This window comes from Puma concolor, chromosome A1 (assembly GCF_028749965.1).
Source record: "Puma concolor isolate L17-30 chromosome A1, mPumCon1.1.hap2, whole genome shotgun sequence".
In the NCBI taxonomy this organism is placed as follows: Eukaryota; Metazoa; Chordata; class Mammalia; order Carnivora; family Felidae; genus Puma; species Puma concolor.
The window spans coordinates 66,044,231-66,057,995 of NC_141667.1; the positions used below are offsets into that span (position 1 = coordinate 66,044,231).

Here is a 13,765-nt window from a genome sequence, read left to right on the forward strand (position 1 = left end):
ACACAAATTCTAGTGACAGTTATTAAAAAAGATGAACAGCCTAGGAGGAAAAAAATACAGTGAATGTATGAACAGTTTCAAGGAAAAAACTACAAACAGCCAACGAACATTTCAAAACTATCTCAACTTCATTCGTAATAAAGTAAATGCAAATCAGAACAAGATAATAATTTTAATTTATTTGATTGGCAACACCTAAAAAGCCTGATAACTAACGCTTGTGGAATTTTAGGAAACAAGCACTCTCAAACACTTTTGTTGTAATGGTATTTGGTGTAACCGTTCTGGATGATGATTTGGCGATTTCTACCAACATGTAAAACACATACACCCTGTAATCCAATCCCCAGTGCTTAAGATTTTCTCTATGGATATGCTGGCAGGACTTGTTAAGATAAGTACAAAGATGTTTTTGCAACATTATTGATAATAGTAGAATCAAAACTGCATAATAAACAAGCAAAACCCTGGAAACAATCAGAATATCCATCACAGGGAACTAAGTAGATTATGGCACATCCTAACAAATGACTTTTTACGCAGCTGTTCCAAAGATACATTTACCTTGCAGTTAAGGAATGATCCCCCAAATACAACAAACAAAACAAAAAAGCAACGTAAATAACTCTATATAGTGATATGTTTTGTATTTAAAAAAAAAAACAAAAATTAGAAAGATAGAAATACATATATGTAAGTGATTTTGCATGTTTTGAAGGATTCACTAGAAATTAAAGGCAGTTAGCCATGGGAAGAATAAACGGGGAAAGTGTGGGTGGCTCTCAACTTTCACTTTTTATTTTGTAACTTTTTGTAGCATGAATTTCCTAATCTCACAGATGTGTTTTTAATTTTACAAACTGTTCAGTGTAGGCTATCAGGGTTGAGAGAATGTGATACACTTTTTTGTTTCTTTGTGCTTTTCTATTAAATAAGAAAACAATGTCATACTATTTTTAAAATATTATGAGCCAGTAAAATGGATAATGTGAATCTATATCCACTGCCATAGAAAACTTTAAGGACATATTTTTTTAAGAAAGCCAATTGCAATACAATGTGCATAGTATGATCCTATTTGTCTAAAATTGTGTGGTTTGCACCTGTGGGTATTCACCATTCAGAGATGTCTAGAAAAGTTATCAAAGTGTGATGTGGTTGCACATTGTTTTATAACCATTCTAAATTGCTTTAATTTTCTCAAAATGAGGATGTATCATCCTTAAACATAGAGGATAAAACAAAATTTTTATAAAGCTTTGGACCTACTTGATATCTCAGCAAATTAGAAACAGGGATGGAAAAGGGGAAAAGATAAGAAAATTATTTAAATAAAGTTATGTATTTAGTAGGCAGCACTGAGGGGCTGCCTACTAAAGCAGTCCAGTGGAAAAGCTAGGAGTGACCTGAAACTGGGAGTTTATACCTGGAGTCCATCAGGAAGGACGGAGTGTTCTCTAAGGCATGGGAGAAATCTGAGCTGGCTAGCTGTGGGATAACAAAAGCAGCTGTGTAGGCACTGACCCTGCCATATTGTGGGAGATGCAGGAGAGAAGCATCAAAGGAAAAGACTTCAAAAGGGAAGGGCTGGAGAAGGTGCAAGGCCTTAGGAGATGTTTACGCAGCCATTAACATTGTCCAGGGCCTGATGTCCCTTCACACCTAACCCTTCCTAGTGTTGTAGACACCAATTAACTCAAAATTCAACCTTGGAAACCTAAACCATTAAATTGATTAACACACTTGCTTAGCTGACTTTATGCACGTAGTCGTTAGCAATTATCCTAACAAAAAGAAGCTCCATTCTAGAGTTGGGGCCTCATTCCTACTCAAGTATGAGGACTTTCACTTAACTGCATTTTGTTTGCGGACTCATCTTTTGCGACTCTGGCCATATTCCCTGAAACACCATATAATGAAAAAAAGAAAAATGAGAGAAAAACACAACTTTTTAAAAAATGTATATCCAGGGGCGCCTGGGTGGCTCAGTTGGTTAAGCGTCCAACTTCAGCTCAGGTCATGATCTCACGGTCTGTGAGTTCAAGCCCCGCGTCGGGCTCTGGGCTGATGGCTCAGAGCCTGGAGCCTGTTTTGGATTCTGTGTCTCCCTCTCTCTCTGCCCCTTCCCCGCTCATGCTCTGTCTCTCTCTGTCTCAAAAATAAATAAAAACATTTAAAAATGTATATCCACACACAAAAAAATCCCCATTAATAAGGCAGAAAGTCCTACTGCTTAGAACATTTTTACTGCAAGTGATGGTTTCAAATCTCCATGCCAAGGCAGACATGTTCTTTGGCTAAAGCTAAAAATAAAAGTCATTTTGCTAAGTAAATATAAATCCAGGCAAATATACAGAAAAACTCTAGAGGAGAAAACACAAAACAATGAAGAGGGGAATTGGGATCAGGATAGTGGACGTGGTCAAAGGGGCCTCTGATGTTGTCCATAATGTTTTGATTTTTTAATAAAAGGAAAATATTCACATATATATATTGTGGTAAAATATACATAAAATTTACTATTCTAACCATTTGTAAGTGCAGAATACAATGGAATTAACATACAGTCACAATATTGTGCAGCTATCACACTATCCATCTCTAGAACTTTTCCGTCTTCCCAACAGAAACTCTGTACCTATTGAATAGCACCCATTCTCCCTTCCCCCCAGCCCCTGATAACTCCATTCTATTTTCTATTTCTATGAATTTGCCTAAGTAACTTATATAAGTAGACTCATACAATATTTGTCCTCTTGCGACTGGCTTGTTTCATTTAGCATGGTGTCCTCAAGTTTCCTCCATGTTATATCTTTTGTCATGATTTCCATCCTTTTTAAGTCTGAATAGAATTCTATTTTGATTATCCCTTCAACTGTTAATGGACAGAGGTCATTTCTACCTGTGTCTCTATCATGAATACTGTTGCTATGAAGATACGTGGGTAAGTATCTATTTGTGTCCCTGCTTTCAGTGCTTTTGGGTAAAGGAATAGAATTTCTGGATCATATGGTAATTCTATGTCTAACTTTTTGAGGAACTGCCAAAATGTTGTCCACAGCAGCTGCACCATTTTACATTCCTACCACCAATGAGCAAGGGTTCCAATTTCTCCACATCCTCGCCAAAACTTGTTTTCCATTTTATTTTAATAACAGTCATCATAATGGGTGTGAAATGGTTTTGATTTACATGTTCACATATTTTTTCATATGTAAGTTTTCAATTAAAAATTACTCTTGATCAATGAAACGAGAAACTGGCTCTTTAAAAGAATTAACAAAATTGATAAACCACTAGCCAGTTTGATCAAAAAGAAAAAGGAAAGGACCCAAATAAATAAAATCAAGAATGAAAGAGGAGAGGCCACAACCAACACAGCAGAAATAAAAACAATAATAAGAGAATATTATGAGCAATTATACGCCAATAAAATGGGTAATCTGGAAGAAATGGACAAATTCCTAGAAACATATATGCTACCAAACTGAAACAGGAAGAAATAGAAAATTGGAACAGACCCATAACCAGTAAGGAAATCGAATTAATAATCAAAAGTCTACCAAAAAACAAGAGTCTAGGGCCAGATGGCTTTCCAGGGGAATTCTATCAAACATTTAAGGAAGAGTTAACACCTGTTCTCTTGAAGCTATTCCAAAAAATAGAAATGGAAGGAAAATTTCCAAACTCTTTCTATGAAGCCAGCATTACCTTGATTCCAAAACCAGACAAAGACCCCACTAAAAAGGAGAACTATAAACCAATTTCCCTGATGAACATGGATGTAAAAATCCTCAACAAGATATTAGCCAATCAGATCCAAGAATACATTAAAAAAATTATTCACCACGACCAAGCGGGATTTATGCCTGGGATGCAGGGCTAGTTCAATATCCGCAAAACAATTAATGTGATTCATCACATCAATAAAAGAAAGGACAAGAACCACATGATCCTCTCAATAGATGCAGAGAAAGCATTTGACAAAACACAGCATCCTTTCTTGATAAAAACCCTCAAGAAAGTAGGGATAGAAGGAGCATACCTCGAGATCATAAAAGCCATATATGAATGACCCAACGCTAATATCATCCTCAATGGTGAAAAACTGACAGCTTTTCCCCTAAGGTCAGGAACAAGACAGGGATGTCCACTCTCGCCACTGTTATTCAACATAGTATTGGAAGTCAGCCTCAGCAATCAGACAACACAAAGAAATAAAAGGCATCCAAATCGGCCAGGAGGAGGTCAAATTTTCACTCTTCACAGATGACATGATACTCTATATGGAAAACCCAAAAGATTCCACCTAAAAACTGCTAGAATTGATTCATAAATTCAGCAATGTTGCAGGATATAATATCAATGCACAGAAATCAATTGCATTGCTATACACCAACAATGAAGCAACAGAAAGAGAAATCAAGGAATCGATCCCATTTACAGTTGCACAAAAAACCATAAAATACCTAGGAATAAATCTAACTGAAGAGGTGAAAAATCTAGACACTGAAAACTATAGAAACCTTATGAAAGAAATTGAAGAAGACACCAAAAAATGGGAAAAGATTCCATGCTCCTGGATAGGAAGAACAAATATTGTTAAAATGTTGATATTACCCAAAGCAATCTACATATTCAATGCAATCCTTATCAAAGTAACACCAACATTCTTCACAGAGCTAGAACAAATAATCCTAAAATTTGTATGGAACTAGAAAAGACCCCGAATAGCCAAAGCGATCTTGAAAAAGAAAACCAAGGCAGGAGGCATCACAATCCCAGACGTCAATCTATACTACAAAGCTGTAATCATCAAGACAGTATGGTACTGGCACAAGAACAGACACTCAGATCAATGGAACACAATACAGAACACAGAAATGGACCCACAAACATATGGCCAACTAATCTCTGACAAAGCAGGAAAGAATATCCAATGGAATAAAGACAATCTCTTCAGCAAGTGGTGCTGGGAAAACTGGACAGAAACCTGCAGAAAGATGAACCTGGACCACTTTCTTACACCATACACAAAAATAAACTCAAAATGGATGAAAGACCTAAATGTAAGACAGGAAGCCATCAAAATCCTCAAGGAGAAAGCAGGCAAAAACCTCTTTGATCTGGCCAGAGCAACTTCTTACTCAACACGTCTCCGGAGGCAAGGGAAAGCAAAAATGAACTACTGGGACCTCATCAAAATAATAAGTTTCTGCACAGCGAAGGAAACAATCAGCAAAACTAAAAGGCAACCGATAGAATGGGAGAAGATATTTGCAAATGATATATCAGATAAAGGGCTAGTATCCAAAATCTATACAGAACTTCTCAAACTCAACACCCAAAAAAACAAATAATCCAGTGAAGAAATGGGCAAAAGACATGAATAGACACTTCTCCGAAGAAGACATCCAGATGGCCAACCAACACATGAAAAAACACTCAACATCACTCATCATCAGGGAAATACAAATCAAAACCACATGAGATACAGCCTCCCACCTGTCAGAATGGCTCACATTAACAACTCAGGCAACAACAGATGTTGGCGAGGATGTGGAGAAAGAGGAACTCTTTTGCATTGTTGGTGGGAATGCAAGCTGGTGCAGCCACTCTGGAAAACAGTGTGGAGGTTCCTCAAAAAACTAAAAATAGAACTACCCTACGACCCAGCAATTGCACTACTAGGCATTTATCCACAGGATACAGGTGTGCTGTTTCGAAGGGACACATGCACCCCCATGTTTACAGCACTATCAATAATAGCCAAAGTATGGAAAGAGCCCAAATGTCCATCGATGGATGAATGGATAAAGAACATGTGGTGTATATATGTACAATGGAGTATTACTCGGCAATCAAAAAGAATGAAATCTTGCCATTTGCAACTACGTGGATGGAACTGGAGGGTATTATGCTAAGTGAAATCAGTCAGAGAAAGACAAAAATCGTATGAATTCACTCATATAAGAACTTTAAGAGATAAAACAGGGGCGCCTGGGTGGCGCAGTCGGTTAAGCGTCCGACTTCAGCCAGGTCACGATCTCGCGGTCCGTGAGTTCGAGCCCCGCGTCGGGCTCTGGGCTGATGGCTCAGAGCCTGGAGCCTGTTTCCGATTCTGTGTCTCCCTCTCTCTCTGCCCCTCCCCCGTTCATGCTCTGTCTCTCTCTGTCCCAAAAATAAATAAACGTTGAAAAAAAATTAAAAAAAAAAAAAAAGAGATAAAACAGATGAATATAAGAGAAGGGAAACAAAAACAATATAAAAACAGGGAGGGGGACAAAACAGAAGAGACTCATAAATATGGAGAACAAACTGAGGGTTACTGTGGGAGGTGGGATGGGCTAAATGGGTAAGGGGCATTAAGGAATCTACTCCTGAAATCATTGTTTCACTATATGCTAATTTGGATGTAAATTTTAAAAAATAAAAAATAAAATAAAATAAAAAAGTTTCAGTGCAGATTAGACTGACTGAATGAAGAACTTTCTTTTTTGAATCAGGATTATTGTAGACTGGTCATATACGTATGTTATTCAGAAGTTTTAAATACATAAGTGATCAGATTTGGCAAAAATAATCTACGCGAGATGTATGAGAGCGACTGCAGCAAACTCTTCTAGGCAGCCCCCCAAATAAATAAATAAATAAATAAACATTTTTTTAAAAAATAAATATTTTTCAAAAGAAAGTAAGAGATTGAGATTTGTTTTCTTCATTCACAAAGTAGGACTGCTCAGTTCTGTGAGAACAGAGGCCATGACTCTCTTGCTTACTGTTTCATCCCCAGCCCCTAACAAGGTGCCTGACACCCAATAGGCACTCAATACATCCTTCCATCCAAAACTAGAGTCCTCCTGTGAAACCCTTCATAAGCTGAAATGGCATAAACCAAAGAAGCAATTTCCATTCATTTATATGGAATTTTTTGTGTTTCCAGACCCCAAAAATAACCTCTCTTAGGCTCTTCCCTTACCTTAGGACACATCTTGCTAACAGCTGCACAAAATAAACTGAGATACAGCACAGATGCTCACAGACACAGTTCAAAGCTACAGTGGCTCGCTGCTGAGATGCTGAGTGGAGATCCTGGTAAAGGAGCTGGGCAGGGCCGCTCTCACTGCTTGGGGTGCAAGCTGCCTTAGGGCTGGCTGCAAAATAAATGCTGGACACTTTTCAATGCCTTTTTTCATAAGGGTGAAAATCCTCTTCAGATTTCTTTTGGTTACCAAAAACAGATACTAATGTTAAGTCTTTCATAAAAGCAAAGTGGTATAATGTGGAACTTTCAGAAAAGTGGGAGATACCTATACAGTAATCATTGGATGAATAAATGACTGCGTTAGCCTCTCAGTTTACAAGGGATTAATGTATTATTTAAGGGAAATAACTCTATTAAGAAGTATCACCTTGAAAAATACACACACACACACACACACACACACACACACATTATTCAGCCATAAAAAAAAAGGAAATCCTTCTTGTTTGCAACAACGTGGATGGACCTTGAGAGCATTATGCTAAGGAAAATAATTCAGGAAAAGACAAATACTCTATGATCTCACTTATATGTGGAATCTAAAACATTAAACTTATAGAAACAAAGAGGAGGGTGGTGGTTGCCAGGGTTGGGAGGGGGTAAAGGGGAGCTATTAATCAAACAGTCCAAACTTTCAGTTTTTTGTTTTTGTTTTTTAATTTTATTTTTGGGACAGAGAGAGACAGAGCACGAACGGGGGAGGAGCAGAGAGAGAGGGAGACACAGAATCGGAAACAGGCTCCAGGCTCTGAGCCATCAGCCCAGAGCCTGATGCGGGGCTCGAACTCACGGACCGCGAGATCATGACCTGGCTGAAGTCGGACGCTTAACCGACTGCGCCACCCAGGCGCCCCCAAACTTTCAGTTTTAAGATGAATAAGTTCTGGGCATCTAATGTACAGCATGATGATCATAGTTAATAATGCTGTATTGTATACTTGAAAGTTGCTATGAGAGCAAAGCTTTAATGTTCTCACCATACCAACAACAAAACCGTAGTTATGTGAGGTAAAGGATGTGTTAACCAACCTTATTGTGGTAAATATTTCACAACATATGTATGTATCAAAATATCACATTGTACTTCTTAAACTTACACAGTGTTATGTGTCAACTATATCTCAATAAATCTGGAAAAAAATAAGACAAATCTCCCAGAAAAAAAAGAAAAGAAAAACACACAAAGATACTAGCTTGTGAAAAAAACTATGATTTTAGAAGCCTTGGGTAAACAGAGTATTTCAAGACAGATCCAGGATGACCAAGAAAACATAAGTGACACTACTTACAGTTTTAAGAAAAGCAACTTCAGGGCTGGTATTCTTCCATCTGGGTTTTCAGATAAGGACAAGGCATTTTTCAAGTGTACTCTTATTACACAACCAGGGCCCCTGTGTTTCCTGACTTTCAGGCAGGATGGCTGATGAGAAAGACAATCAGAACACCGTTGTACCCTTAAAGTCATATCACTATGCTTAAAAGTTAGTTACTAATATTAACCACTTTATTATAAATTCTGCAACAAAAGTAGAATTTAAATTTTTCTCCAATTAGTTCATATATCCAGATGAATATTGTAGTTAGCAACCATCCATTAATTCTCCCTAGCTAAAGAAGATGGGGTCATTCAACTTGTTCTCCCCATTCCCTTACCACAAGTTGAAAGTGCAGCAAACTATTCTTCTTCCCATTCCCCAAGCTGAGAACTTGTCTGAAAGTTACTGAACCATGACTTGAACAAGCCCCTGATGTCCTTGGGTGCGAAGGAAGGGAGAAGAGAGCTAACGTGGGCTTAGATAAAGGCCATCAGGATGAGAGCTGCCTGCATTTCTTTCCTTCCTGATTTAAGCATGCAAAATCTCCATGTGTGAGTCTCCTAGAGAGCACAGAAGGTGGCTGAGCCTCAAGGCTCTTGCTGGCACTCCCCAAGAAGCCCCTCCAGACAAGGATCCCCGAACAACAAGGATCCCCCAACAGGCTTACAGGTTAGATTGCCCCTGGTAGGGACTGATGGGGATGTCTGGGAGAAAGAGGTTGAGACTGACTTCTCCTAGGTTAGGATGTACACAGAGCAGGCCCCAGGGAGCAACCATGTGCCCTGTCCAAGTAAGAGAGCTAGCCTCTGTACTCCCCACACATTGGGAGAACTATTATTGAAACAGCAACAACCAGCAGAAAAAGAGCAAACAATTCTTTCTGGACAGTCTTGCAGAGAATATTCTCTCTCCCTCTTCCTCATTCCTACTTGGGAGGAACAAGAGTCAAGGGTACAGAAGGGGACATTACCACCCTCTCCACGAGGAGCTGTTGTAACCACAAGTCTACCTGCACCCGGAGAATGGTAAGAGCTATAAATTAAATATGAGATTAAAGACTTTAAATGGACAAGCCTAAGTCATAATGCTTGGAATGGGACCAGAACAGGATATTTTTTTTAAAAAATCTTTTAATGTTTATTTATTCTGAGACAGAGAGAGAGAGCATGTGCAGAGGAGAGGCAGAGAGAGAGGGAGAGAGAGAATCCCAACCAGGCAGAGCCCGATGCGGGGCTCAATGTCACGAACCATGAGATCATTACCTGAATTGAAATCAAGCGTCACTTAACCGACCGAGCCACATAGGCACCCCCAGAATAGACTATTTTTTAAGGGAATTCACTATCTAGAGAACAAGAGGATTTCTACAGACAGTGGTGATGGTTACTGGAGAAACAATAGAATTATTTTATATTTATATCTCACAAGTTACATCTCACAAGTATATCACAAACTGGTTATATACTTGTCATAATTTATAATTATTTACTAGCTTATTGTCTGCTTTCTCCACAAAGTATAATCACCATAAACCAGAGACCATGTCTACCTTGTTCACTATTGTTTCAAAAGGGTCACTGTGTTGTGACAGAGTGGGTAAGAATATAAGTGGAACAAGATTGATCATTCTTGAAGCTGGATGATGGGCACACAGGGTTCATCATAATCTTCACTCTCCTTTTTTTAAAACGTTATAAAATCATAGTTCACTTTCTTAATTTTAAATTTTTTCTCAATATAATATGAAAACATTCAAATTTACATAAAAGTTAAAGTATCATGTAGATTTGACAATGTTAACATTTTGTTATATTTGCTTTATCCATATTTATCCATCTACACATTCATCTATTTTATTTTTGATGCATCTCAAAATAACTTGTAGACATCAGTACACTTCGTCCCTTAACACTGTAACATGCATATCATAGAGTTCAAAATTTTTTCCCTTCCTTTTTTTTTGGGGGGGGGGTAAAAATTACTTATGGTGAAATCCTATGTTTACTATATATAAATATAATATTTATATAATTTACAAAAATATATTTTTTACATTTAAAAGTTTATAGTGCTATATTTGTGTTCCCCCCAAAAAACTCTAACCCCCAATGTGATGGTACTTGGATATGGGGCCTTTGAAAGGTAATTAAGGTTAGATTAGACATGTAGATTGGGCCCTCATGCTGGGATTAGTGGCCTTATAGGAGGAAGAAATCTCTCTCTTCTCTCTCTCTCTCCTTTTCCTTCTCTGCCTCCCTTCCTCTCTCTCCCCTCTCCCTCTCCTTGTCTCCCTCCTTCCCTCTTTCCTTTGCTCCTTCTTTTCTTCCTCCCTCCTTTCCTCCCTCTCTCCCTCTCCCTCAGCATACACCCACTGCGGAAAGATCATGTGAGGCTGTAAAAAAAAATCTGCAACCTAAACAGAGAGGTTTCACCAGAAACCTTGATCTTTGACTTCCCAGCCTCTAGAACTGTAAGAAAAGAAATTTCTATTGTTTAAGTAACCCAGGCCATGGTATTTTGTTAATATGGTGGCGACTAAGACACAGTGTTATTAGGAAGCCACTAAAGGGGGCTTGATTACAAACTCTCTTAAAGATCACTTTGAGGGGCGCCTGGGTGGCGCAGTCGGTTAAGTGTCCGACTTCAGCCAGGTCACGATCTCGCGGTCCGTGAGTTCGAGCCCCGCGTCGGGCTCTGGGCTGATGGCTCAGAGCCTGGAGCCTGTTTCCGATTCTGTGTCTCCCTCTCTCTCTGCCCCTCCCCCATTCATGCTCTGTCTCTCTCTGTCCCAAAAATAAATAAACGTTGAAAAAAAAAATTTATAAAAAAAAAGATCACTTTGGATGTGGAAAAAGGAATGAAAAGAGGGCAAGAATACATTCAGGAAGACTAAATAGGTGACTACTAAAGCAGACTGGGCCAGAGGTGACCTTAGCTTGCCTAGAAGGATCCCAGAAGAGGCCAAAAGAAGCAAACGGGCACGAAAAATATTTAGGAGATAAAAGAGACAGGACTTGTTGGTGAGAAAGAGGTAGAAATCAAGCATAATGCTCAGATTTCTCACTTGAGCAATTGCTGGCTGGTAGTACCACCGCTCACTAAGATAGGGAACAGAGAAGAAGAAGCAGGCTTTTTTTGAGGGGACAGGGGTTCGGTTTTAATTCATTCAATATACATGCAAGGCTGGAGATAAGCCTGTGGGAGCTGTCCACATCAAAGTTACCCTTACAGCCATGTTGACACTGTGTAGGGAGAGTGCGTGAAGGTGGCCTCTGTTAGAACTCTGAAGAACATCAAGATTCAAGGATGGGGCGCGTGGGTGGCTCAGTCAGTGAAGCGTCCGACTTTGCTCAGGTCATGATCTCACGGTTTGTGGGTTTGAGCCCCACATTGGGCTCTGTGCTAACAGATCAGAGCCTGGAGCCTGCTTCAGATTCTGTGTCTCCTCCTCTCTCTGCCCTTCACATGCTCATGTTCTGTCTCTGTCAATAATAAGTAAATGTTAAAAAAAAAATTAAAAATAAGATTCAAGGAGTGAGTAGAGGAGCAGGAGTCATCTAGGAAGACTGAAAAGAAGTGGTCAGAGAGGTGCAGCGTCACAGAAGCTTAGAGAAGACAGTGTTTCAAGAAGCAGGGAGTCAAATAAACCGAATGTTTAATGGCATTTGGTGAAGACAACTTAATGAATCCCCTCACAAGTGGGATGATTTTCGCCATCCAACCAGAACTTCTGAAATGCATTCGCAGCAGACTCCCTGCCCACCAGACCAGTGGTTTTCAACACATGGTGCCCGGACCAGCAGCATCAACGATATCTGGGAACTTTTCAGAAATATAAATTCAGAGCCTCATGCCACGTACCCCAGAATTACAAACTCCGGGGTGGGGCCCAACAATCTGTGTTTGAACACGTCTTCTTGGTGATTGTGATGTTCACTGAAGTTTGAGAATCACTGCTCTAGACAGTGCTTATCAGGTAGCATCTGATAACCATTCCTTTGGAAATCAATCCCTCTTCTGAGAAATACGTTTTCCCATTGGCTCTGTCAACCCATATTAGCAAGTTGCGGGAGCATGAGCAACAGGATTTTGTCAATACCCAACATTTATGGTAACACAGATCCTCCCCATCTTGACTTGTTCCTGCCCTACAACCGGCCACCTACCTACCACTTCTCCCTCTACCGGGTATATCTTTTTATCTTTGTAACTTTGCTCATTCATAACATCTCATTTTTCCTGGCGGGAGCCATCTCAGGGCTTCTCTTTGTACATTTTTTTCAAGTTTCTGATCCTGCTACCAACTGCCCAAGTTTCTGAATCTCACAGTTTAAATGCCTGCGTGACCCAGATTGTTGGTAAAACTGCCAGTTGGTACAATTTAGGAGTAATTTGGCATCATTTATCGAAACAGCAGAAACATCCCCTCTGACCCAGTAATTCCACTTCTAGGCATTTATCTCACAGTCGTACTGGCACCTGTGCACAAGGGAGCGGGGGTGGTCTCTGCCCCCTCAGCCACAGGCCAGGCCACCTACCCTCAGTCAGTGGGGGGCCCTCCAGCCAGTCTGTTGCAGGCCAGGTCCTCAAGGGCCTCTCTCCTGGGCAGTCAGTGGGCTCGGGCTCAGTCAGAGGCCTGCCTGTTCACACCTCACTTCACACTTGGGTCAGTTGGAAACAGCTGGGGAAGCCCTCGCAGCCTCAGCTTCTCGCACGCCCGCCCGCAACACCGGCCCAAGCCGGCTGCGACTTGATTTTCTCTCTCTCTCTTTTTTCCTCCCCAGGAAGGGAAGATAAGTTTCCCCGCCAAGCATAGCGCCCGCGGGGCCAGAGCCCGACCCGCCCGCCGCCCGCAGCTCGCCACCGCCAGCGTGGGGGGGGGGGGGGGGGGGGGGCGGCTGGCTCCGGAGGGGCGGGGCGGAGCCGGCTGGCGGGGGCGGGGCTTGGGGCGGGAAGGGGCGGGGCCGGTAGGGTGATGGCTCCGGTTGTCGCCGCCGCCACCGCCTCAGCAGCAGGAACCGAAGTCGCCGCCGCCGTCGTCCGGGTCGCCGGCCGCCCGCGCGCCGCCTCGGCCGGGGCCCGCAGCCATGGAGGATTTCATCGTGATCTCGGACGACAGCGGCTCCGAGAGCTCCGGGGGGGCCCGCTCGGGCAGGGCGCGGAGGCTCCGCCGGGCCCTGTCCCGAACCCCCGGCGCTCTGCCCCGCCGGACCGTGGTGAGTGAGCAAGCCGCCGCTCTTCCAGCCCCGCCGAGGCCGGAGCGCTGCCCCCGCTCGGGCTGCGCATCCTCGCACCCCCGGCTCGGCCCGCTGGTCCCCCCGCGCCACCGCCTCCCGCCCCCTGGTGCCTCACAGCTTCAGCCGCTTCCCGCCTCGCCGCTTGCCGACCTTTCCCGCCCTGAGGA

At 41.7% G+C, this 13,765-nt stretch overlaps 1 protein-coding gene and 1 long non-coding RNA gene across 4 annotated transcripts in view; one reads left to right on the plus strand and one right to left on the minus strand.

Annotated features, from left to right (window-relative positions):
- Nucleotides 1-13,226, minus strand: part of LOC147584208 (uncharacterized) — a 70,727-nt gene extending 57,501 nt beyond the window's left edge. For both annotated transcript variants that reach the window (XR_015255966.1, XR_015255960.1), the window contains exons 1-2: nucleotides 12,900-13,226; nucleotides 8,335-8,465 (exon numbers count right to left, since the gene is read on the minus strand). This is a non-coding gene — a long non-coding RNA (uncharacterized LOC147584208). The remainder of the gene's footprint in view (nucleotides 1-8,334; nucleotides 8,466-12,899) is intronic.
- A 96-nt stretch (nucleotides 13,227-13,322) lies between these two features.
- SIMC1 (SUMO interacting motifs containing 1) overlaps nucleotides 13,323-13,765 on the plus strand; it is an 84,639-nt gene continuing 84,196 nt past the window's right edge. For both annotated transcript variants that reach the window (XM_086720560.1, XM_086674158.1), the window contains exon 1: nucleotides 13,323-13,577. In XM_086720560.1, the coding sequence (XP_086576686.1) occupies nucleotides 13,449-13,577 (129 nt within the window). In that variant the 5' untranslated portion in view covers nucleotides 13,323-13,448. The remainder of the gene's footprint in view (nucleotides 13,578-13,765) is intronic.